Source organism: Lepisma saccharinum, chromosome 10 (assembly GCF_977018435.1).
Source record: "Lepisma saccharinum chromosome 10, izLepSacc3.1, whole genome shotgun sequence".
NCBI classification, from domain to species: Eukaryota; Metazoa; Arthropoda; class Insecta; order Zygentoma; family Lepismatidae; genus Lepisma; species Lepisma saccharinum.
In genome coordinates, this window is record NC_139238.1 from 90479267 (window position 1) to 90506434 (window position 27168).

At 38.4% G+C, this 27168-nt stretch overlaps 1 protein-coding gene across 2 annotated transcripts in view; it reads left to right on the forward strand.

The window, feature by feature from the left end:
• The window catches only part of LOC145994022 (cyclic nucleotide-gated channel alpha-3-like), a 301195-nt gene that overhangs the window by 232146 nt on the left and 41881 nt on the right, over positions 1-27168 (forward strand). For both annotated transcript variants that reach the window (XM_083130102.1, XM_083130103.1), the window contains exon 4: positions 15992-16144. In XM_083130102.1, coding sequence (XP_082986228.1) covers positions 15992-16144 — 153 coding nt within the window. The remainder of the gene's footprint in view (positions 1-15991; positions 16145-27168) is intronic.

Here is a 27168-nt window from a genome sequence, read left to right on the forward strand (position 1 = left end):
CGAGTACGAGCAAACAAGCCAGGTGTATCTGCTACCGTCGCGGCGGCGACGTTGATGCGAGCAACGAGGTCCTCAGCTGATGTGACAGGTGTGTCGTATACGAGGGTTTTCATTTCTCCCCAGAAGAAAAAATCGAGAGGGTTGAGATCTGGCGACCTCGGTGGCCAAGGCACAGGCTCATCCCTACCAATGAACCTATTGCGAAACACGTCATGCAGGAAATGTCGTACATTACGATCGAAATGAGCTGGTGCACCATCGTGTTGGTACCACATTTCTTGCCGCAGTGCCAAAGGTACGGTCTCCAACAGTTCAGGCAGAACCTCACTAAGAAATGCATGATACGTGCGACCATTCAGGCGAACAGGGAGAATGTATGGTCCAATTAAATGATCATGTACTATCCCGCACCACACATTCACTGAAAACCTGTGCTGGTGATGGGCCACAAAAAGTGCATGTGGGTTGTCAAAGTCCCATACATGACTGTTTCTACTATTGAAGACATCCATCCTGGTGAAAATGGCATCTGTCCACAATACGTTTGCCCCGAAGTGAGGGTTTGTGTCCAGCTGATGCAACAACCATTGGCAAAACTCCATACGAGGGCGAAAGTCACGAGGTAACAGTTCTTGTACTTTCTGCAGTTTAAAAGGGTGCATTCCTTCATCTGACAACACTCGCCAAACATTCACATGAGACGTGTTTCGTGCCCGAGCGAGCACTCGCGTACTGGTGCCAGGATGTTCTGCGACCGCTGTTAACACATCTTCTGCAAACTGATGTGTGCGTACACTTCGGGGTCTTCCAACTTCTTGTCGCGGTGGTAACACTGACCCTGTTTCACGCAGTCGACTGTCCACTACCTGAAAGAAGGTGTGAGACGGTAAACGTCTATGTGGAAAGCGTTCTCCATAAAGACGCCTTGCCTCACGGCTATTACCACGTGCCTCCCCATACATGAGATGCATGTCTGCTAGCTGCTGGGTCGTATACGCAGCCATCTGTGTAATAGGGAGCTGGAACTGCAAAGTATTGTTTTTGTTTAACACTGGCACACTGCACAAATTGGCCGTATCACCGTACGAACACCACAGACCAATTGTTGCGATACTTGACTTGCCCACTCCACCACGTCAACTTCTTTCAATGCAACATACTAGTACTCTTCAATGCGTATGACAACCTAGAGCGAACTGCTGATCATATCCCAGCACCTGCAACACGATTGGGACGACTGCCGGAGAGAACCAACCCTTCGAGCTCCTCTCGCGGGAACAGCAGTCATGAAGGTCAAACGTAGACTACGAGAGCCAGACTTGCCTGTGCAGCGCTTCCAAAACTGGTCTCTTTTACGTCACAATGATCGCGTGCGAACACTTTTGGTATTGCTCCCCACCCCCTTTGTGTGGTGAAAGTGACATCTTCAGTTGGTGTACAGTGACACGGACTGTCTGTGCGTAAGATATTGTAGCATTTGTTGTTTGTTGTGTGTGTGTGTGTGGGGGGATATTACGTAGTTGTCGCGTGTAAAAATACACGTTGTCGCAATCATCTGATATTGTGTTTTTCTTTCCCTCCTCCTGTCTCTCGTATGCCACATGACATGATTCGTTCATTCCTCGCGTGTAACTGGGGTATGCAACCGTGCTCAACTTTTCGGATTTTGTGTTCGGTGGTCATGTTTTGATGTTTGAGGTCGGGATGTGTTGTCTTGAACGCATTTCTCATTGTCACGGTCCTTCTTGCTGCGTTACATACCTTTTCCATGCATTGTTGTTGCTGGAAATCCCCAATTCCTTTGAGGACTCCATTGCGCATGCGTGCAGTGAACTTTTCATAGTGACTTCCGGACTGAGCACATACGATTCCTTTATGATTCCCTTGGAACCGCCTCTCTATCTGTGATAGTATTCGTCCCAGTTAGGTGTGACGTTCACTTTGTCACCTTTTGCGAGGCTCCTATCTCGGAAACGAAGCCTCAGTCGTAAAAATGGAACTTAGACTTTTTGCTTGTTTTCGTGTGAGGAATCACCTCCCAAGCGTTGTAAACGACCTTTAGAAACACCCTGTATATTAGTGGAAGTTAAGTTATGAAGCCATGATATATATATTGTTGTTATAGTTACTTGTTGTTTCTTCTTCACTGCACAATGGGGGGTCATCATCATAAGTTAGAGGATTCCCTGTTGCCAAATACAGTTGCTTCAAGCATGAGAGCTGACAATTGGCTTGTAGGTAATGTACATGTATTGTCCTTGATGTGGATCACGTTGATTAACGCAACCGTTTCATCTGGGTGAAAATTTGGTAAATCATTTCTTATTAAGAATATCACAAGAGGATAAAATAATCTTGGAGGTACTCCCAAATCTAAAGATGACTGACTAGGCAGACTCAACCTGTACTCTTCTTCTAAGTGAGGTTTCTTTCCATATGATGAGCCCCTTAGCTGATAATGCCCTTGCATCAGAGCATCGCTCTCCAGGCTCTTGTGTAGGGAATTCCACAATGAAAGATTTGATTTGGTGTTGAGGAGTTATTATGCAATGAGATTCAACCCTTACATGTTCAGCTATATATCTGCAATGAACCAGTTAACTTTCCTTGGACCGTCCTGTTGCAATTGTGAGAATGGATCAAGTGCGCAATATTAACCTTTGTAGCAGTTGAACACTGTATAACGTCAGGTTGTGACAGTCCTTACGTCTGCGTGCTGAAATGCGTGCGGCGTGTATTGTATAAAAGAACTGTGAAAGCGAAGCGCACATCTGTTTCCTTGGAGTTACGTATGAAGATTGCACACAACTGTGCTTTTGTTGCATTTGTAACATCGCGAAATGAGTGTCCGTCGGCTGTTTTATGGAAACAGAACGATTCTGTTACGCGAATAATGCTACGAAAATGTTTTTAGGTGCATTGTCATTAGAATTTACAGATGCTTTAATATTTTGTGGAATATTGTAGAATGGTGTTAGTGACAGCAATGCTCGTCTCGGTAGCGGAGTACTCGAACATTTTTTCTATGTTGGCTGTGTTAGTTTGTTTTTGTGGAATGGTATTATTTATTTTAAGAAACATGCTTGTGTTCCACCTAAATGGGGATGATGTGGTGTTCGGTGGAGGACTTCATCCAGTGAAGCCTCAGATCCCATCCTCGTCGCCACTTATCGTGTATTGATTCAAAGAACTTATTCAATGAAACACTTGGGTTCGAACATTTTTATATTAACTCCATAACACATGTATATAAAAATCAACAACAAGTAACTATAACAACAATATATATATCATTTGAAATATATGGCTGTTTCCGCCCATGGCTTCATAACTTAACTTCCACTAATATATAACAGCGACGTCAAAAGTTCCACGTTGGCTTTCTCGATTGTTGCCAACTTTAACCATAGCTTACTATCGCTATATACATATACATTATCAGCTTTTCTTGTGTTGTTTTATGGTATGAGTTTGTAGCATTGTAAGAAATAATCTATTATGCTGCACCTCGCGCCTGAGGTTAGCAGTTGAGGTCTTGCTATTAACGGTGAAGGCGGTGCGCGGACTCTGTCGTGTTAAATAAGTTGTTTTTCACTGCCTACGAACGAGCAGGGCCCAACATATTTTACTTTTAATCTGTGCGAATAAGTATGTACGCGCGCGTACGTTGATTAAAGTTTTTGAAAAGTTTTATTATAACATATTTGATTTTTATTTGACGTGATGAACTGCTCCGTGGTTACCTTCCTGCTAGATTGGGGATCGTCTTAATCCCGATCCTTGGGTGAGAACTTGTGCTTCCAACTGACCAGCCGGAGCAAGGAGCAGAGTGTTACCGATTCGTGGCTCCATACCCTGGAGATGCGATTGTGGTGGCACGTTGCAGTCCTGTCTGTTGTCCATCCATGGGCAAGGTTATTATTTTGATATTCGATTACTGAAATGTAGTTCTGTTAATTGATATTCCAGGAAAGTAATAAAAAAGAGTTAGATTGAATGAAAAACGCAGTTACCAGGGTAAAGCTATCAGATTATCACTTTTCTTGTATATCGAAAAGAAAGGTTTTTGTAATAAAATAATAATAATAATAATAAAATACGTAATATTTTGTTATTATTTGTTTTTGATCTTCACTATAATAATTGATTTTTTACCAAAGATCTGACATTCCCCACAAAGATTTATTGCGACGCAAATCTGTGGTGAGTTAAGCTTGACAGCTTCAGATTTTATAAGAAACGTAGTGATTGTTTTAGATATATCTAATTTGTTTTCATAAGGAGTTCCTCACCATAATATTTGTTCTCTAAATAGACTTCCTTAAATTAGTTTCGTTTTTGCTTAAGGGCTTCTGGCCTCGTGTTACCCTCAGTGCTGACGCACTCGCAATCTAGTAGGGAAGTAATTACTAAATAACTCTTGAGGCGTTGTTCATCTACTTCAGGATAACTTATAACCAGAATGCCAAAACCGTACACTTTGGGAATATCTAGATACGTAAGGTTTTGAGTCGTCCTAACATTGAGGAACATTCCTCTAAACAATTCAGAGATAAAGATTTATAATTAATTAATTTACATAAAGTAATATGTAGGTCTACTTTTTAACAAATAATTTACCCAATCTAATTATGAAAGAATACATTTTAATCACTTTCAATTTAATTTTGTAGGGTAAAAATGGCCGCGCCATCCTCCATTTGTATCAAAGACGAACATCGATCAGTAAAAGTTTGCTCCAACCCGGAATTGAGTACTAAAATAAAGATTTTCCCTTAAAAATGATGTGTACATATTACATGCCGTCAAATACGTCAATTTCAAATCCATTACCTCTCTCAGAGCTGGTCGGCACCTTCGACGTCACTTAAGCAGATAATGAATGTTACGGAAAAGATCTTTCCCCGCTGTTTCCAGAGCCGATGTGATCAAAGAAACCATCAATCGGCGGAAAGAGTTTTGTGCGTCCTTCGCCTGCGGGATGTGTTTGCAGCGTCTGAAAGCTAGCGAGGAGGAAATCACACACGATGAACGAGAGCCTCGGTCTGTGAATCAGGAACTTTCCTTTCTCCGAGATAATCCTGGTATCCTTTCGGTTGCTCATCAGGATCAGCCCTTTGAGGAGAGAGCCTCTTGCGCCGGGAAATCCCTCATTTATTTAGAGTGCAAATGCTTATTTTAAAGCCGGCGTCGTAGTTCCGTTTCTTGCCACCGTGGCGCTATCATCGCATCTGGATATAATCCGGGAGCGACGGTTGGACTACAAAATGAAGGAATGAATAATTGACGATCGCGGTGCTGCAGCAGCGGACCACCGCCTCCTCGTGGAGTCCGACGGAGCGATGAAACGAAACGCAGAGAGCCTGGGAGTTCTCCTAGGTTTAGAAGACACTGGCAATCCATGTTGTAGGTGATTCTGCACTTCTATGCAGGCCCGTAGCTAGAATTGATCTCCAAGGGGGATTTGTAAACCAAGTCCATTTTTAAAACATTAACAGTATTAAATGAAGGTAAGTTATGTGTGTGTGTGTGTGGAGGGGTGTCATTAAGTTACAACAAAAAATATACATACAAATACTACATATTTCTACATCTTTTAAAACATCTCTTCAAGTGTTAATTGACTGCTACTGAAATCATCCCTTACACGCTCCATACTACTTTATATGATTCAGATATTTATATCACACAAAAAATGCACAATATTTAATCACAGTGCCTACAGCACATTCCACCCCCAGCCGAAGCAATGCAACTCCCCTTCGTTCCCAAAACTTGGGAGCAGTTGACCTTTGATGCAGATGCGAAGGAGATTGGCATGATAACAGTCACAGATTTCTGTCTAAACGGAGATCGCAACAGGGACAGTTAAGGTACAGATAAGGAAGCTCACTTATGAAAGAACTTACAAAGTCTAGATAATCTTCTAAATACTTGCAGCTACTTAGACTCCAGCTCATAAACAAGATGAGCGAATGTAATAGCTGTTATTCATGTTCTGTGGATTTATCCTTAAAGTTGTGCTGTCTACATTTTCACTCTTCACTGCAACAAATTATACAAAATAGTTTTCCTAATGTCAAGGGACCATGGTGGGGGGGGGGGCTGACGGCAGTTCCAAGGGGGCAAGCCACCCTGGCCTCTGCCTGGCTACGGGTCTGATTCTATGACGTTTCAAAACAATTCGACATGTGCTGAATTTGTTGAAGTGTATTTAGTTTTCTGCCAACGTTCATCACAATTTCAGGTGTAATTGTTCAAATGAATTTTCTTCTTGGTTTGTATCATATTTCACAGCATAATCGTCGCAGATTTTATGCCAGAACGTGGGGTGCGACCATTAGGAAAAAAGTGCCTGTATGATCGGTACTTAAGGGCAGGAAGAACAGTTTTCTCCCCCCACTGACCTTTCTCCGCGGCGAGCTGGGCAAAGAGAGGTCTGTGTTCGGGATGGTCGTAGAAGGGGGAGAAAACTTAGCATTACTCTTATGAGAGTGTTCTTTTGGGAATATCAAATTTCCGATGGCGTAGGAAAACATATGAACGGAAAGAGCATGCTCAAGATTTCATTTCCAGTTGGGAAAGTTAAAATGTCCATTTGATTAGACGTAATTTGAAGATGAAGTTGTTTCTCCATAAGGAATATATGGGGCTCTGTAAATACTTATTCATCATACTTTTCACAGATCATAGCTGGCTTAATAATCAACTAACCGCTTCCACTTCCAGCATGGGGAGATATTCATGCTCTCTTTTGCCTCTGTCGTTTCTTTTCAGTAGCAGTTCACATTTCAACATTATTGAAATAAATATCCACCTGGTGCGAGACTGTTCCTCGTGGCCTTAAAGACATTCATTACTAAACTAGTACTTAACTGGTGTAAGATTAGGATGCATGTAATGCTCTGAATAGTCCAAATAGACGCACGTCATTTCTTTGTGACAGTTTAATGAACATTTTCCGGTCTGAAAAAGTTAACATTAGTTGTTATTGAGTTGTGTATTGATTGTAATCGAAATATTACCCTTACAAAAATTTACTACAGTGTTGCGAAGTACGGACTTGAAAAATGTAATCTTGTGTGTCCGAAGATTCTGCACCGCTATCATTGGTTTCGTTATCTGATGCGACGATTATTGCGATGAAATGCGGTTGGTCTAACAATAATAGGCGCAAAATTTCACAAACACCCACGGAAAGAAATTAATAATGCCTGGCAGTTCACTTCTGAGAAGAGGGGCAAGGGGACAGGTGACCAATGTTGTATAAACTCTAAATACCCTAAATTTAGTGCAATGTAACTGAAGTTAGCACTTCAGGTACCAGTCTTTTTTTCTTTCAGGACACAGATTTTTTGTTGAAAATTCGGGCTGAGAAAAAACATGAATCAAACTAAGATAAAGCTACACATTTGAGATGAGACTTTAAAACACGTAATTGATTAATAAATACAAGATTAGATTAAAAGTCATTCATTTCTAGAGATAGGCACTTATCGAAATAGCCATGTATCAGCTAGCAGCCATGCTTACGAAATTTCATTGTGTGTGTGAATTTGATTTTCCACCAAAATACAGAAAACACATAACTAACTAACTAACTAACTCTCTAGCCTTCTTAAACCCGAAGGTTCATGGCTGCAGCAACACAGGCCATCCATCTTTCCCTATCTTGAGCAAGATCTATATACTCTTTTCCATCCCTATCGATTTTCTTTAGGTCCATCTCAACGTTGTCCCTCCATCTTCGTCTTGGCCTTCCTACAGGTCTCTTACCATCAGGTTTCCCAACAAGAATCCTGTAAACTCCTCTTTCCTCGCCCATTCGTGCCACATGGCCTGCCCACCTAAGTCTTCTTGATTTAATTATTCTAATAATATCTGAACATGAGTACAAATTATGTAGTTCTAAATTATGTAACCTTCTCCACTCGCCTGTCTCCTCATCCCTTTTAGGTCCAAAGATTTTCCTAAGGATCTTATTTTCAAATACTCTCAATTTATGTTCCTCTTTCAATGTAAGGGACCAAGTTTCACATCCATATAATATTACAGGCAAAATTACTGTTTTGTATATTTTAACTTTTAGTTTCTTAGATATTAAACGAGAAGACAAAATATTATGAAGAGAGAAGTAACATGCATTTCCTGAATTAAGCCTACTTTTTATTTCCTCTTTAATATAATTTTCATTTGTTAATATTACTCCTAAATATTTAAATTTGGAAACTGGTTCAAACGAGTTGTTACCAATAATTAGATTTTGATTATTACCTAACATTTGGTTCCGGCCTGTAAGCATATATTTAGTTTTCTCTTTGTTAACTTCCAAACCTATCTCTTTAGCAGTTTTGAAAAATATTTTAGCATTATTCTTAATTGTATTCACATCATCCCCCAGTAAGTCTACATCATCTGCATATGCTAACAACTGAGTCACACCATTTAATTTTAGTCCTTCTTTAGTTTCTTTTACCTTCCTTACAGCATATTCTAAGGCAAAATTAAAGAGCAATGGAGATAATGCATCTCCTTGTTTTAACCCATCATGAATTGTAAATTTGTCAGACATATTATTACCCACACGAATTTTACTTTCTGTTTCACTGGTGCATATTTTTATCATACTAACAAGCTTCTTAGGTATTCCAAACTCTACTAATATATTATATAATTTATCTCTTTTGACCGAATCATATGCTTTTTTGAAATCAATGAATAGCTGATGGACATTTTGATTATATTCCCTCTTTTTTTCAAGTGTCAGTCTGATGTGAAAAATTTGATCTGTAGTTGATCTGTTACGTTTAAATCCACATTGATAATCACCTATAATTTCATTAGCATATGGGTTAGTCTTGTTAAAAGAATGTTAGACAATATTTTGTATGTTGTTGAGAGTAGAGAAATTCCACGGTAATTATTGCAGTTCATTGTATCACCTTTTTTAAACACAGGAACAATTATGGATTCTTTCCACTGTTGAGAGATTTCTTCTTTATTCCATATTAAACAAATTAATTTATGAATTTGTCATATTAATTAATTTCCACCATATTTAATTAACTCAGCTGGTATTAAATCAATGCCAGGTGCTTTGTTATTCTTTAGCCTTTTAATAGCATCTTTAACTTCAGTCAAGTTAGGTTCTGGAACTAAAGGTTCTGCTGTGTGGACTTCATTTACTTCTGATTTATCTCCTACATGAACATTTAAAAGGTCATTAAAGTAGTTCTTCCATCTATTTAGAATATCGCTTGGGTCACCTAGAAAATCACCGTCTTTATCTTTTATCAAGTTTACTTTAGGTTGCCACCCCTTTCTAAATTCATTTACACCTTTATATAAATCTCTGATATTTTTATTTTTGCTGTTTGTTTCAATTTCGTTAATTTTGCTTTTCAAGTAATCTCTTTTTTTACTTCTAAACGTGCGGTTAACTTCTCGCTTTATTCTATTATAATTGTTTAGATTTGTATCATCAGAGTTATTTAACCACCTAAGTCTAGCCTGATTTCTTATTTCTATTAGATTATGACATTCATTATCAAACCATGGCTTACTTTTTCTTGGTTTATGGTATCCTATACTTTCTTTATCTGCTGATTCTATTGCATTACGTATGTGCTCCCAATTCTTATTTACATCTGTTTCATTTATATTTTCATCATCATTTAAATCCTGCAAAACATCAAATCTATTTGACAGTTTAATTTGGTAATCTTTCTTAATTCTTTCATCAGAAAACTTTCCTGTATCAAATTTTATAACTTTTAGATTTTGTTGCTTATGATTTATCACTGAGAGTCTTTCTCTTAATTTAGCAATTACTAAATAATGGTCACTGGCACAGTCAGCACCTCTATGTGTACGAACGTCAATTATACTAGTATGCCTTCTCTTATCAATGAGAATATGATCTATCTGATTATGAGTTTTACCATCTGGAGAAGATCAGGTATATTTTTGGATATCTTTCAATCGTGGGTTTAAATGTCTCTTCTTTGCCAATCTGTGCATTACAGTCACCTAACAGAATTTTCATATCATACTGAGAAAATTTATCAAAGACCTGTTCTAACTCTGTATAAAAATCATCTTTAGTATTATCATCTTTATCTTCCGTTGGTGCATGTATGTTTATTAAAATAATTTTACACCACCTACCCTGTAAAACTGCATATGATATCCTATCATTAATAAATTCTACTGTTTTAAGAGCCGAGATAATTCTATTATTTATGAAAAAGCCTGTTCCAAAATTATGATTTTCAGTACCACCATAGAAAAAAGTATAATTTTTAGTTTTACAATTCCCTTCTCCTGGCCACCTAACTTCCTGGACAGCTACTACATCTAATTTATCCTTCACTATCTCATTAACTGTACACTGAAATGCCCCACGCCGGTAAAGGCTCAGAACATTCCAGGTGCCTAATTTAATATCCTTATTCCTAATGAAGATCTTATCCTTAGTTCAGGGACCTCCCAAAGTAGTCCCCACCCGGAGATCCGAACGGGGGACTATTTTACCTCCGGAATATTTTTACCTTGGGAACATCCATGGCCTTATATTTCTGTTTCTTGACATGTCTTTTTACAGTGCAGAGTTGTCAGCTCTACGCCTAACCTCCAATATGAATGGAGGAACTACTACACAAGACAAACACAAACATATTAGACAGCACAATTCAGAAAACACATAAACAAGAGAAATATATCCTGTACTCCGCCAGGGGTCCCAGGTTTGAATCTCGGGCATGGGTGTTCCTTGTGATTGTCGCTGCCTCAATTTCAGCATATCATCACTCGACCTCATCTTTGCGATTAGACAAAAGTGACAGAAAATCGAAGCAAAATAAATCAAATCAAATCAATGTACTGTACTCGTTATTTAAAAAATAACAGTAATGAAAATTTCTGCGAACTCGAAATATTAATACAACTTTTTCAGAACCAGATTAGAAATTTTCAGGCTGTGCGCCCTGCAACGTCCTTCTGTTGGACACGAGTTGTCAGAAGGTTAGTCCGCTGCATCTTGTGTAGGAAACATGAGACTTTAACACTGTAGGGCTTGATGGGTTTAAAACAGTAATATATGAAATTAGACACTGTCGTGTGTTCACACATGCATATACATTTTAGATATTTATAAGTTTACAAAACACGTACAGATAGATGATTCGTTGCTTTAGGCTCAATTGTTAAAGCCAGAAAAGATGATAATATTAATTCACATAACAGTTCGCAACACTAACCATTAAAGCACAAGAACCTTCTAAATCAACGTTTTGCAATTCACACCCATATGACGAAAGTTTAATTACCACGTATCGGTAAAAAGGAAAACGCAAAATCGAAAACTATTCTTAGATTCATACCGTTGATCCTTCACCTTTTGTTTTTCGACTTCACCCGTTGTTAGGTGAAAATATTCAGGCGAGTCCATTCACTTCCTCTGGTGAGTTAGAAATATGATGTAACACTGGCAGATTATGACGCATTTCAAAACATATGTTCAAGTTCAGTTACAGACTTTACCGTCTGTTTATGTCTGTGATATAATTGAAGTAACAAACATTTTAAAATAATCTCAACATCTCAACAAATATCAAACGGACACTCAGGTTCGTTACAACCCCTGTATGTATATATGCACGTACACCTTCTAAACCTCGGGAAAGAGGTACGAAACGTGGATAGGAACCTTCCGTAGGATCTAGGAAGTTTCAATTGAACAGTTCACGACCCTGACGAACGAGTTGCAGGATCCGGATCCCCTAATCCTTTCTGCACGGAATAACGTTAACCACTCGCTTAATCCTCGTCTCTTCCCGCTTCCTGATCCAACGAAATCTCCGCAGCCGAGAGGCTTCTGGGTCCCTCTGCCCTCCCCTGCCGCCAAATCCCCAGGAGACGGCACCAAAGAGACACGCGGCTTCCTCTCCAGAAGAAACGAATGGAGAGCTTTTACGTTGGTGGCAGATTGCTTCACGCCTCGCGGAGTCCGCTTTGTTCTTCCTTCGCAAAATAACAGCAGGGACCTTGGCGGGAACCGTTGGCTACAGTTTGGCTTCCATCAAACGCTTTGCCTTCCTCTTTGCGTTGGATGGGAGGGTTTTTCCTTTTGCTTTAATGTTACGCTGTAACAAAATGAAGGCATCAATGTTCCATGTTGGCCTTTCATAGTACCACAATAAATACTCAAACTTGCATAACAAAGCTTATAGTTTGATAATTGAAACTCGCCCGCATAAAATATTGATCTTTTATATTAAAAACTTACGTTTCTTAATGGCACGAGTCATTGATATTAGATTACATTCCCTTGTAATAACCGTATTTGCCGCCGTATAGACACACTTTTCCCCCTTAAAAATTGGTCTGAAAAACAGGTTGCGTCTTACACACCGATACTCGGTTTTTGATTACCTCCGGAAATTTTCTCTGTTCTGAGTTACACTATTTCTTTGTTGCTTCCTTGCAGTGTGTGACGAAGAAGATTAAAATGTATTCTTTCCTAGTTACAGTAGGTAAGTTACCTGTTGAAAGTGGACTTCCATTTTGAAATACTGTAAATTAATTAATGATAAGTACAGTGAGAAAATATTTGCTCAAAAAGTGTATAAAAAAGGGCAAATACAGTAGGAACTCATTTTAATAACAATAAAAATTGTCTTATCCTAGACGCTCCCTTTGCACAATAAACCTCTTTCTTTCATGCTAGAAACTAACATTTTATAATTTTTGATGTGTCATATACTTTTCATTCAAACTTGAACTTTGTAACGCGTCTTTCGGAACAGAACTTACATCTGATGTTACAAACTAGCTTTAACATAATAAAACTCATGGACTATTTGGTATTACGAAACTCCCCCTTCATAATAAAACTTATACTTTGATGTTAGAAACTGAAGACTACTTTTGTCAATTCTACTGTCTACTATATCTTGATGTTGTTACAATTTTAGATACTATGAATTGGTATAGTTCATACCAATATAAGATGGAGGGATAACGTTGAGATGGACCTAAAGGAATTCTGTAAGGATGGTTTGATTGATTGATTGATTTGGTGTTTTAAGTCCACTTTATGCACAGTAAGGCTAATCGGGACTGGACCTACAGTTTAAAGTGCGATCCGAACCACTTGTGCCTCCACCGGGTATCGAACCCGGGACCCCTTGATTACAAGGCGACGACGCTACCACTGCGCCATCGGGGAGGCCCCTGTAAGGATGGAAAAGATTGGATTGATCTTGCCCAGGATAGGGACAGATGGAAGGCTTGTGTTGCTGCAGCCATAAACATTCTGATTTAACAATTAGTTAGTCTTACGAGTGAGGCATTTATTATTACATTTAAACGAACAAGGTAGGAGTACTGGATGGATTCAAAGACCGAGAGAGTTCCGGGTTCGAATCGCAACCTTCGTCAGATTTATCAAATCATCATTCACCCTCATCGCTTTGATTAGCCTTAAGATGAAGAAAAAGTTACGTAAAAAAGAAGTACACAAAATGCGAAAGTATTACTTACATTGAAAAGTGTGGAAAATTTTACATTTTCTTGCTGAATGTAAAAACTTGGTCAGCAGAGTTGCGTTATTCGCGTTGCCTGCAGCCACGGGGGGAAACTTTTAATGTGCCGTAAATAACACTTGCAATCTGAGCACTTCTGGAAATGAAAATCCGGCAACTTTTTCCTAAAAGAAAACTTTGTTGTTCTTGTGTTCGGTGGAGAAACTGCTTGCCTTAACGAACGCGGGGATTATTAATAGTCTTACGGGTGGATTCTTAGCTTGTTACTCTTCATCAGAAAGTTTTTGAGAAATATTCCTCAAGTGAACCAGTGCCTGGAAGTATTGATTCTCGGTGCTCGTCCAGCTCTTTTCTCCGGAAGGGTTTCGAGTTGATTTATGCATCGAGCCCCGAGAATCCGCCACTGCTCGGACGTTTACATAACAGAGCGCCGTCACCAGATGGAAAAACGGGGGCATTAACCATTCCAGCTACCCGTCCCGCGTGGCGGAGTGGTTAGCACATTGGGTAAAAATTCCGGCCTGGGCATGGATGTCATCACTCATCCCCATCTTCGCAAATTAGCCAAAAGTGGCACAAGAAGCGAAGTAAAATAAAGCAAATCTATATTTAGAAGAGCATGATGAACGCACATACTCATAAAACCGAAAAACTAAATATGCTGACCAAGGCAGTAATTTATTTTATAAAAACATAAACTAACGTAACGTTTCAACCTTCTAGCAAGGTCTTCTTCAGACTCTGTATCAAGTACAAAAGTAACCAGATACAACAAAAGGGCATTATATATACACAGAGATTACTCCCTCCAGACTATTTAGAAAGTTGTTTGGAACTTTCTAGCAGATGACTTTCACTTCCTAACTTTACTTTCACCTAAAAGGCTAAACACAATTACTTCCATATAGAATGTGGTTGGACTTTTAATCTCACGCTCTTTTCCCTTCATTTTTCTTCCTTCTCCTCTCCTCTTTCTCTCTTGTCCTTTCCACTCTTTCCAACATCTTCTTCCATTCTTTGTTTAACTTCAGTCCCCCATTCCAGTTCATTGTGTCTTCTTCACCTTTCTTCTCTATTTCCTTGGCTTCCTTCCATTTTCTCACTAGCATTCTCTTCTCCCTTCCTATCTGCTTAGCCTCATCCCACTCTATGTCATGTCCTGTTTCTCTCGTGTGTTTAAATATTGCATTTCTCTCTCTCTTAAGTCGTAAGCTAAGCAGATAGGAAGGGAGAAGAGAATGCTAGTGAGAAAATGGAAGGAAGCCAAGGAAATAGAGAAGAAAGGTAAAGAAGACACAATGAACTGGAATGGGGGACTGAAGTTAAACAAAGAATGGAAGAAGATGTTGGAAAGAGTGGAAAGGACAAGAGAGAAAGAGGAGAGGAGAAGGAAGAAAAATGAAGGGAAAAGAGCGTAGATTAAAAGTCCAACCACATTCTATATGGAAGTAATTGTGTTTAGCCTTTTAGGTGAAAGTAAAGTTGGCAAGTGAAAGTCATCTGCTAGAAAGTTCCAAACAACTTTCTAAATAGTCTGGAGGGAGTAATCTTTGTGTATATATAATGCCCTTTTGTTGCATCTGGTTACTTTTGTACTTGATACAGAGTCTGAAGAAGACCTTGCTAGAAGGTTGAAACGTTACGTTAGTTTATGTTTTTATAAAATAAATTACTGCCTTGGTCAGCATATTTAGTTTTTCATAATCATGGAAACAAGGCTTAATGGTGTTATTATAAAAACGCTATACCTATACCTCGTTGAAGGGTTTTTCCCACAGAGGGTGTTTTATATGGATATAACAAACTCTTAGCGTAACAGCCCGCGAGGGGCAGGGCCTGCTTACCGACTGCCACTTCACTTCAACATACCTCAGCAGCAGCGGCCGATCATCCAACTAGTTACGGAGTGACGTGTGGTCAGTACGACGAAACCCCAGTCGTTGTTGTAGATTTTTATGACCATGTTACGCTACTCATTATTAGCTCCCCAATTTCCTCACGATGGTGGGTGGCCACTGGTCCCATACACAGGCCAGGCCGAAATCTCAGGAGAAAAGTTTTTACGCTTCCCCCAGGATACTTGAACCTGTGTGCGTCCTGTAGCCGGAGCCCAAAGCGTGACGCCTCTGGCAGCACAGCTAAGGTGCGGGACCTTGTGTGTGTGTGTGTGTGTGTGTGTGTGTGTGTGTGTGTGTGTGTGTGTGTGTGTGTGTGTGTGTGTGTGTGTGTGTGTGTGTGTGTGAGAGAGAGAGAGAGAGAGAGAGAGAGAGAGAGAGAGAGAGAGAGAGTGAAACAGAGAATCTTAGCAGCTAACTCACCTGCAAGTATTCCTTCCACCTTCGAATATTCGATCGAACCTCCCCAAAAGTTCCGTGTCGCCGTCACCGGTCCACAGCGCAGTTGTTTCCCTTCCTGCATCTCAAGAGGCGGTCTTTTCTCTCTTGCAGACAAATTGAAAGCGGAGATAGCGATCAACGTCCACTTGGATACTCTGAAGCGAGTCGAGATCTTCCAGAACACAGAAGCTGGCTTCCTCTGCGAGCTCGTCCTGAGGCTGCGTCCCGTGCTTTTCTCCCCGGGAGACTACATCTGCAGGAAAGGTGAGTGTGCCCCAGAGTCAGGTTTCCATTGCTTTTAAATGTCGTACTTGTAACGGTTCTTAGTTATCAAGAAAAATCTGTGACCACCGAGGCACGGCTACTGTCACGCTCAATTACAGAATTAAGTTTTGTGGAGCCATTCATTCTTCTGTCATTCTTACGGGCTGTTTTACATTCGTATAAGGGATGTCACGAAGCCAATTTCCGTGGTGACCAAAAACGTATTTAGGGGGTCCGCACCTCCCACCCAAAAGACTTAGCTAGTAGTAAAATTAAAAAATGAAAATATACTTGTTTAGTATTTTTGAATAATCTATGGCATACAGTACCAAAGGTTTAAGCTTGCACACTACTATTTATGATAATATGCATAAAATATTACTCAGAAACTTTTCGTCAACTGCATCCAACATCCTTTTTTGTTATTCGATTTTTCATGTATTTGACATTAGTGGAGACACATAGTGGTTTGGATCCCACTTTAAACAGTAGATCCAGTCCTTAGTGTGCATAAAGTGGACTTAAAAAACCAACTCAGTCAATCAATCAATGTATTTGACTTTAATTTCTTTGTCAGGGTAGTTTTTTTCACAAACTATGCCGATCTTCACTACAGGCAAGCTAGATAATTAATACGTGCTGTTATATCTCTATTCTTATAACATTCTTTTATCTATTCATGTAATAAAAACAATACAATATTAATTAATTTATATATTTTTTAAATTAGTATTTATTGAATATAATTTAAACATAATTATTTTAATGTAAACATTATATTATTATTATTATTATTAATTTTATTATTATTAATATTCCTAATACACTTGATTCAGACCCCCCGAAATATAGTTCTAGATATATTGATATCAGAATCGGTAACATTCCGATATTTAAACCGATTGTGAGTAGTATAAAAGTATATAGGATAAACCCAACTTACAAGTGTAGAAAAGGCGAGGCTATTTGATTGAACAATCAGATTTGCTTACACTTAAAACAATGCCAAGATGGGGCCTGTACCCCAATTCTTCAGGTGTGATATGCTCTGATTTTTAAGAAATTCTGAATTTCTAGTGTAGAAAAGGCGAGGGCTCAACAGATAGATTTACCCATACTTAAGACAATGGCAAGAGGGGTTTATACCCTAATTTTTCAGGTGTGGAGGTTCGGGTTTAAGTCCTCATAAAATATGAAGCCTCCCCTGATGGCAAAATGATAATATTGTTGCCTTGTAAACAAAAGGCTCGGGGTTCGAGTCCTGATAAAATATTTAAGATTGAAATACATGTGGCAAAATAATATGTCCACAAGTGAGATTTTGAGAATAATTACTGCTAGTTGATAGCCCCCAAATCTGAAACCCTGGTAAAACAATGTTTTACAACAATATATTGTACAAAAACTGAATTTCTCAATTTTCTTATTTTCTCATGTTTTATAACCACTTGCTCAATACAATAGAAGAATAGTGGGTAGGCATAATTAATTGCCTCCATGTCCTGCCGGCACGCAAGAGATAAAATCTACACGCTAGAAGGGAGCATTAATGATTTTTCTGTACGATTCACTGAAGGGGGCATTAATCTTTCTGTGCGACAGGGGGAAAAAGTGTAACATGTTGCAGACATGTAAAAGTGTAACAAAGATTATTGAGATAAAAATACATATTTTCACACAGTGGCAATGAACTGCACCCCCTTCATGCTGAAAGCAATTCTATTCTGATAATATGAGCCTAGGCAAAGACTTAGAAAATATTATGGCAGTTCAAAATCCAATTTTGTCTGTATAAGGGTCTCAGAACCCAGTAAAATGTGGGCATATTCCATATTGAGAAGTATTAATATTGTTGCATTGTAATCAGGGGCTTTGGGTTCGAGTCCTGATAAAAGATTGAAATATATACAACTGCCCACACATAAGATATTCACTGCTAGCTGATAATACAGTTGAGGTTTCAAAGCTGGTAGAGTGTCTGGGGCCTCTCTGACAGCAAAGTGTTGGTATTATTGCTTTGTAATCAAGGGGCTTCTGTGTTTGAATCGGACCTCTAGAATTGCTCCGTGACTCTCTCATTTCTTACATCATAAACATATGATTTTTCACCTATGAGAATGACGCTACATATGGTGTCATCTGGTAAAGCCTCGTGGAATTCACAGATAATTTTAATGTTTGTCCTGTCATTCACCACAACTTGTTTCCTTTTTGAAGTGTTGATTACAAACATGGGTCTCTGTGTTTTGAATTCATCTGGTGAGTAATACATATCAGTACTGCCAGTAGTGACACGCTTGAAAGCCGAAAAAGCCTCATATAATTTAAGAAAATCATCCTTGGACATGTCTAAATTATAATTTTCTCTAGGGAATACCTCATTTCTGCCATTTTTAAGATATATATTCTTGATGTTGCAGCTATCAAATTTACTTGAATTTTTTTCCTGATTATTGTGTCTTCCAGTCTGAAACAATACCACCACAAAATCAGGCATGTCAAATTGAATGCTGGAGAATGAGTTTGTAGCATCAAACTCATAATATGTGCCAGATGCGGGCTTCTGTACGCATTGATATGTGTAAAATTGCAGAGGAATCTGTGGATTTTTTTACTATATCTGCTTTGTGTTTAAGAGCGTAACTGGCCTCATATTCAACAACTGGGATTCTTAGCTCCATAGTCTGAATAATGCATTTGCCTTCATCAGGTAGGGTATTGGGCAGAGCTTCTCCTGTAGGGTTTAATGTGCTGTACCTCATCAAAGCATTATTATCATTGGCAGCTCTTCTAAATGTAATTCTTAACCCGCCTTTCACATAATTTCTTTGTAATCCGAGAAGAATCCTGGCAACAGGCGCATGGGGAACAGCACAGTGTGGCTCTTGGTTAATATTTTATCACCAGCCTCAAATCCACCGATTCTGTAGTAAGAAGCCTCGGTTTTGGATAATTTTAGTGTGGCCAAAGCTGTGGAGGTAATGCCGGGATAATCCACTCTGTTTATAACAACACCATGCTTTCTGATCTCAATTTCAGAGAACAGATGCGGCACAAAATTGTCTACCAATCTTATGTTTGAATTTGCCGGATAATCTGTTCCATCGAGCTTTACAACATCAAATTTGATGTATAGATCTGCTCTGTGGGGGTGTATAAATCCATCCCCTACATCAAGATCAACCTCAATCTCTGTGTTGGGTTGATTTAAATTTGCAAATGTCCTCCTGTTTGGGGGGAATGATTGTAGCTCATAACTCTCAATATTTTCCATTGTATGTATTTTTATTTAAATGTTAATCTCTATGATAGCAGTTGTTGTGGCTCCAGCAAAATCAACTAATTCTTCTTTTTCATTAGTGACCATCAATTCAATATTATCTATTCTGTTATGGCACACAGGAAAATATAATGTTGGGGATGGATTGTAGATGATGGGCTCCATGAATTCAGAATTAGGTTTGAATGTTGCAATGATGCCAGTTTGTTTGTGAGTGCCTATGCCATTTGATTTGGTGATCATACCCTCAGCCACATTACAGTGAATATTCAGAGTCTCTATGGCTAAGAATTTGGGTATATTCATAGCAGTGTGTTTGATGGCCGGTTCAAGTTTTGTGTTGTTCTCAAAGCCTAACAGCTCTCCTATAGTACCCAGATCCACTGTTTCTGTAGCAGATACAATCTCTACTCTGTGAGTGACAGAATTTTGACTTAACACTACACCTCTGGGTAATTGAGCATTTAGAGTGGACAGATTATACTGCCCTGGAGTGATGACAATTTTTTGATCCCCTACTGCAATTTTGTTGTTGTGGTGTGTAATATTAGGGATCAGGTACATGCCGTAAAATGCTCTGAGAGCTATTGTTTTGGGATACACTATGTCATCATGCAATTTGAGTTTCAATATTGAATTTTGGCTGGTGAGATGGAATACCCCCATGATGTTTTAAATACCACAAGGCCTTTTGAAAATCTTCAATTGATGGTTTATTTATTTGAGACATATATCTGAGAACAGATAAACACAAATGTCCGCAATTAACATCTTTGAAGTTTTGAACACGGGCATTATTGTAATAAAGATTAGCTGATTTTAGATATTTTACTAAATTTTCAGGTGGAACACCTCCAAATGAATCAAACACAAATGCCTCATTGTTTAAATATTTATAACAGATCCAGTGAGTGCCCTGATTTTTGTACTCATCCAAATTAACAATGCCACACTCTTTGTTGAGTGGTTGTTCCGGTAAAAAATCAGACATGTACACACCCCTAAAATGTTTGATGCCCAGTGGCTTGATTAAAGCTTCAATATCTTGGTTTGTAAGCGGCTCTTGTTTCTTTAAACTTACTCATGGCTCTCTTAACACCTTTGCCTTTTTTCTCCATTGCCAGGTTATGGCGCTTCTGCTCATCTAATTCTGCCTTATTTTTCTTGGCATCTATTACTGTTTTTGCTATGGCAGCTGATCCCCCAGCCAAGCTCCCAACAGCCCCGAGTGCTGCTAAGATGGCAGGGATGGTAAATATAAACCCCCCCACATGTGATTTTTTTCTTGATTGCTGTAATTTTTTTAATTGGGGGGTACTAAGTAACAATTTCATACCATGTCCCTTTGCAATACAAGAATTTTTTTTCTTGCGCTGCTTTTTGGTCAAAAGACTGTCAATAGTTTTAAGAGATTTAAGACCTGCATAAGGTATTTGATACATAACACCCTTGGCCTTCATTGTAGGTTTATTATATACATATTCACAACCCCCACCCCAGTTTTTGTTTGGTGCTCATAGCTATGGTGGTCCCCAATGCTGCTATTTTTTCACTCAAAGAAGCATCTTTGCTTACAAATCTACCAAATGCAGCCTCTTCTAATTTCTTGTCTGCAACATGTCTCTTGTCAAGATCAGAATGTGTGTTGTATGCTATGTCATGGTCTCTACAAGCAGCATCTAAAGGATTAACACCAGGATCCCCTCTGTTTAATCTATGATCCAATTTTGTACCGGGACCACAATACTGATAGCCTGGAATATGTAGTTCAAATGGCAGCTTGTTTATAATGTCATTCACCAGCCCCCGACCCTCAGAAATATTCCAAAATTTAGGTGGTAGAGTATTAATAATTTTTATGAGATATCCAATCCCTTTAGGGTCATTCACTATAAAATTAGACAATTTTGTGCTTATCATGTCCATAATTCCAACTTTTTCATTGTAAAAATTGTGGTTCCCAGCATTTTCCTCCCCAGCTATCACCAATAACCTATCCACAAGTTTCCTGACATCATCAACCCACACAAATTCTTTGGGCAGGGTGTTGTATTGCTTGATTCCACTGCCAGTCTTGATCTGTGACCATATGGGCTTGATTAAGTTGTTGTATTTTGCCCCACTGCTCGACTTAACCCTTTTTTGTGTGGGATCATTGTTCTGGTATAGAGCATCTGATTTTATTAATATTTCTTTGTAATACTCATAATCTTGCTCTGTATAGCTGCCAGGCCTTTTCCTAGTCATCAGTTCCCACAACCCAGGTGTGCCGGGATATTTAACAAAAGCACCTTTTTCTCCGAGACGAGATTCTGAATATACAATTATATCATCTCCCATAAATGTTACTCTGAAATTGCCAATTCTATGAATGATGCTACCGTCAAGCTCTGTGTCGGCATATAAGCCAAAAACCTCATCTTTGTTGTCTTTAGGTGTGGTTAAATATTTTTGAGCAAGAAGACCCAATTCAATAGGATCCTGTGTAGCTTCAATTCTTCTAGGAGCAATAGGACTAGGTGTATGAATACTGGAAAGTGGGGTGATTGGATAATCTAATATGTTCCTAGCAGCTACAGGTACAAGCTCTGTGATCAAATCTTGATTTTGCTCTGTAACAGTTTTGATATTCTTACCTAAATTATTAATAGCATCAATTACAGGCTGTTCTGTTTGTTTGTGTTTTTCATAAATTCCCCGGTTCTCTGATTTCCATCCCTTGAATCTTTTTACAAGATAATCTCTTAACTTAAGATCATCAATGATTGGCCTTTTCATGGTTATTTATATACGTCTCAACGTCTAGAAAATCGTTGATTTTATTTCTGTATTTGCCGCTACTGGGTGTTCTTGTCATATCAATTGTGACAAACCCATAACTGTCTTGGTTCCAGCACCTGCTGCAAAACTTGGAAAAATCATTGTAGCTCAAGTCCCCACCTACATATTCATCATGTATGTGTTTGAGGTTGGTATGATCTTGATGAAACACACATATAAAATTGCTGTTGTCTCGGATCAGCTGCTTCGGTATTTTTGAAAAAGTCTGTGCCAGGTAGAAACAATCAATGTTTTTGTGCCGGCCCTGTGTAAAGAAATTTCTAACCTTGTTTTGATTATCCAGTATAATGTCATCAAACACAACAACAGAATTATCGAGACATTCATGAAGTGGCTTAACATCTGGTTCAAAAGTAGCAATATCTAATCCATCATATAGCTTCATCAGCTGCTGATATTTTAATTGTTCCAAGCTCTTAGAGAAGACATACAAGTGCCTGTTTTTCCAGTCTAACCAGTTGGGTGCCAATAAAAAATTATCAACCATTAATGTAGTTTTGCCACAAGCAGATGGCCCAACAATAAGACACCTAATATTATCAGGCAGCAAGTTGCCATTTCTCTTATTCTGTTCTTCAGGTTCTGGCAGCCTTTTTATAACATCCCAGGTGTTCATATTATCACTTTGTCTGCATCGATCCAGCTGTTTTCCGGATGACCCAGCCATTTGACAAATAACTTGTTGCCTTTTCTGCGGATGATTTTTTCTATGAGATATGTGTCAGGCTGTTTAGTTTTGCTGAGCTCTTGTTCATAAAACCTGCCTTTGAGAATTTCTCCTCGATGATCTTTTATTATATATGTGTTAAGGGTCCCGGGTTTAACTTGAACCACTGTAAATAATTCTGTGCTCCAGTTTCTTGTAAAGCCTCTCTTGAATAAGTGCTTATATTTGCTGATTCTTACTTGATCACCCACCTTGTATTTGGCCTTTCTTGTTGTTGCCTGGTATTTAGGATAATAAACAGTCCTGATCAAATTTTGCTCATCAGATGAAGTTACTTCAGAGGGTTTCATGTTGATTGTGGAATGGACAGAGTTGTTATATTTATGTAGAAGTTCTGGAAGAATATTAATCCATTTATAATTACCTTGAAGTGTAAATTGTTTATACATAAGATTTTTCAAGGTTCTGTTGAATCTCTCTACAATTGAGGCTTTGAGATCACTGTAACTCGAGTAATGTTTTATTGCCTGGCTTTTAATAAATTGTTGAAACACTGAATTATAAAATTCTTTGCCATTATCTGTTTGCAAATAGCGCGGTGATCTTCCTGAATGATTGATGATTGTCCTGATGGCTTCTGTAACACATTTTCCAGTCTTGGATTTGAGTGGCACAGCCCAGGCAAATTTTGAAAATGTGTCTATCACAGTGAGTAGATACTTGTAGCCCTTGTTGATTTTGTCTAAGTTTTTCAACTGTCCACTTGACAACTCAATCAAGTCGCTCTGCCATAAATCATCTATGCCTTTTGTGACTACTGGGAGTCTCTTAAAATTATGCCTGGCTTGTCTGTGTAATTCATCAACTATAATTTCTCTAGACATAATATGTAAACAAGAATATTGCAACTATAGGGTGTTCAGCAGCTGAGACTGCAGGATTTTCTAAATATAATTTGTCCCCTATTTGTATTTTAAATTCCAGAGAGCCATCATCTTCAGCATAAGATGTTTCTAATGTATTGGGGTCTGTAAAATCCTCTAACTCTACACTGGTGACCTTTGCTTTGTTCTCAGCATTTGTTATTGATAAGGTAGGGTAGTGGTGTGCCTGTGGCTGATGCCAATATTTGATCTTGATTGGTCTCAATGTGCCCCCAACAAAAAACTGGTAATAAAATTGTGCAGGGGACAGCATATATATTTTGCCACCTGGTGTAAATGGTGAATCATATTCTTTGTTGGGGATGCTGTACAATTCAAGAATTACTGTATGTTTTGGATTCTCGATTATGCCAGTTATTTCTTTTTCTGCTGTAAGCAATCTGCTTGTTACAGATTCAAGATGCTCATTGATGGTCCTAACAACATCATCGTGGCCTGGCTTGATTTTTATGTCCACAACAAGTTTCTTGTATTGTTGCACAATCTCTTGAAGCTGGGTGGCAAAAACAGACAGAGCATTTGCTTGATTGGATTCCATGGTCCCTAGCTGTTGCTTGATATTAGCTACAATTTGTTGCAAATTTTCAACAACTGCCAATTTTGAATTTTGAGCAGTAAGATCATGGACCTGTCTTCTGATATCCTCAAACAGGGCATGCAGTTCATTAATATGTTGATTGGTTGGTAGAGTGGCCACTGTCTGAGTGAGTTGTTTGATCTCTGCTTGGATATTCTTGATATCTTCTGATTTCAATATCCTATTCACAGCTCTCTTAATATTTTTAAGTTCCTGTGATGTAGGAAGATTTGATATTGTATTTTGCAAAGATTCAAGTGCCAATTTCACATTATTTAATTCAGATGCATCAGCCACATTTTGCATAGCATTTTGGAGCAGGGCTATATCTGCCTGAGAGGGTGTGGATTGTTGTAAAATTTCAAGCTTTGTTTGAATATCATCGATCAAGTGATGAAAATGAGATAGTTCAGATTCAGTGTTGAGGTTTTCAAGCTTTGTGATTTGTTGCTGGACACTGACAAGTGTATCTACAATCCCAGGCAGGCGAGTTTCTTGTACATTTGCCAAATCACTTTGCGCTGCTGCTATTGTACCCTCAAGATGGGTTATGGTACTTTGAATTTTTCCAAAATCTTCATATGTTTCAAGTTGCAGCTTAATATTTGCTACACTCCGAGTTATTGCATTCAAAGCATCAGAAGATGGCAAATTGTTCATAAAATTTTCAAGTGTCTCAATTTTTTCTTTAACCTCGGCTATGGCATTGTGCAGAGGATCCAGATTAGGTATTTGGAGTGATTGAATCTGTTCTTTTAGAGTGGAAATGACTAGATCAAAATCTTCTTGTGATTTTATGCTTTTGACAATTGTTTGGAGCTGTGCCTGGACATTATTTATCTGCTCTTCCAATTGTTGTTTCAATTGCTCAGAGTTGGTGGCCTGGGTCTTAAATTTGGCTTGAAGAGCTGCTACAGCTTCTTCTAAACTTTGAAAATTATCTAATGTTGCAAGATCAGTATATTTCTGAAGCAACAATTTGAGTTCAGAATCAATTTTAAGAAGAGGGTCCATGCATTGTGATTGTAAATTTGTAATTTCTAATTGAAGACTGGCATTGAGTGTGGTTTGTAAAGCTTGTAAATCACTTCTTAATTTCTTGACTCTGACATCAAGCATAAGAATCTCATCACTGTGATCTTCATGTCTTGTATGGCCAAATATATCATTAGGCATTTTTGTTTTAATGGTTATTTATTATAGAGTATCTGATTCTTAATTCTATAAAAAAGGGTATAAGCTTGTCATAAGATCCAGGGACCTCAATATATAAGCAGTCACCAGCAGAAACAGTATATACAGTGCCAGAAACCATGTTTGAGTGCTTAATTCTATAAATATTTCTCCCTACTGAAATCTTGACATCACCCTCGGGGGTTGTAATAAATTGTAATTGCCCACCTACAGGTAATTGGTAATGATTTAAATTATTGTTAAATATGTACAATGTTTTGCCTGTTTCATCATCAACATCTGTAAGTATGCTGTTCAGATGAATAATTAACAAGCCACTCAGTTTAGACAGCATATCAGAAGAGGGTTGTGGTGTCGGCAGGTCCATAATAACCTGTTTTTTGAACCCAAATAAGTTCATGGGCATGTTTATTTATTTCAAATCATGCTCTGGAATTGGGCATTGATTTCCATTTTTCAAATCACAATGCCCCCAAGGTAGAGTATGTATGCCACATGATAAAATGCATCTCTTATCATCATGTGGGTCCAGGGCCACTTTTCTTACAATATTTGAAGTCAATAAGTGATCCTCACTCTGAATTCTATTTTCTGATGTTTTGATTGAATTCTGGGATTTGAGGCAATTTTCATAATCTTCAAATTCAAGATCTTTTTCAACAGTTACTTTGCCAATGCCCTTGGCTTTTTTGGCAACAACACCACTACATGTTTCAAAAGTGTACATCTTGGCACTTAACCCAGCAAATTTCACAATAACATCACCAAGTGTTTCATCTTTTAACTTGCCAGGCACCTTTTTGTTGTGGGGTTGAATCTTTGTATGTTCACTGGTATCAAAGTATTGAAACAATTCAGGCTGTGACATATCTTGATAAACATCTTCTGTTTGAATATCAAGAATAAAACTATCCGTGTCCATGTACAATAATTTTACACGATCACCATAAAAAGGTTTCAACACATCATAATAGAGCTCCAGCATGTGTAATTTGGCCAATTCCAATATCACAGCCCCTACATAAATAGGTTTATCAAACTTGATCTTTGTTTTCTTCATGTTGAAAAGTGCCATGTGCTCATCATAAATTTTTCTGTAATTGAAATTAGGCTTTGCAACCAATTTTTTGCTCCGGCTGGGGTCAGTAATTATTTTAACATCGGTATGTTTTCTGACATTTTCAATAGTTTTGCCATAGACAGAATTCACCATCAATTTAAACAAGGCCTTATCAAATTGGCTCTTTGCAGATGTTCGAAGCTCTGTGTTTGTATCAATGTATGGTTTCAACCATTCTGAGTGCCTGAACCTTAAGACTTTGCCAACTTTGGTCACTTGAACACCATGTTTCATCAGGAACTGGAGGTTTTTGTAATATATGACATAATCCTGTTTTGGCTCCAGGGTCATCATGAGCTTCTTCTGTTTAGAGCCAGGTGAGCACTGAACCTCGGGAATTGGGGGCAGATCAGAAAATATGTTGTGCAAATTATCTGGAATTGTCAGATCAACCTCTAAGA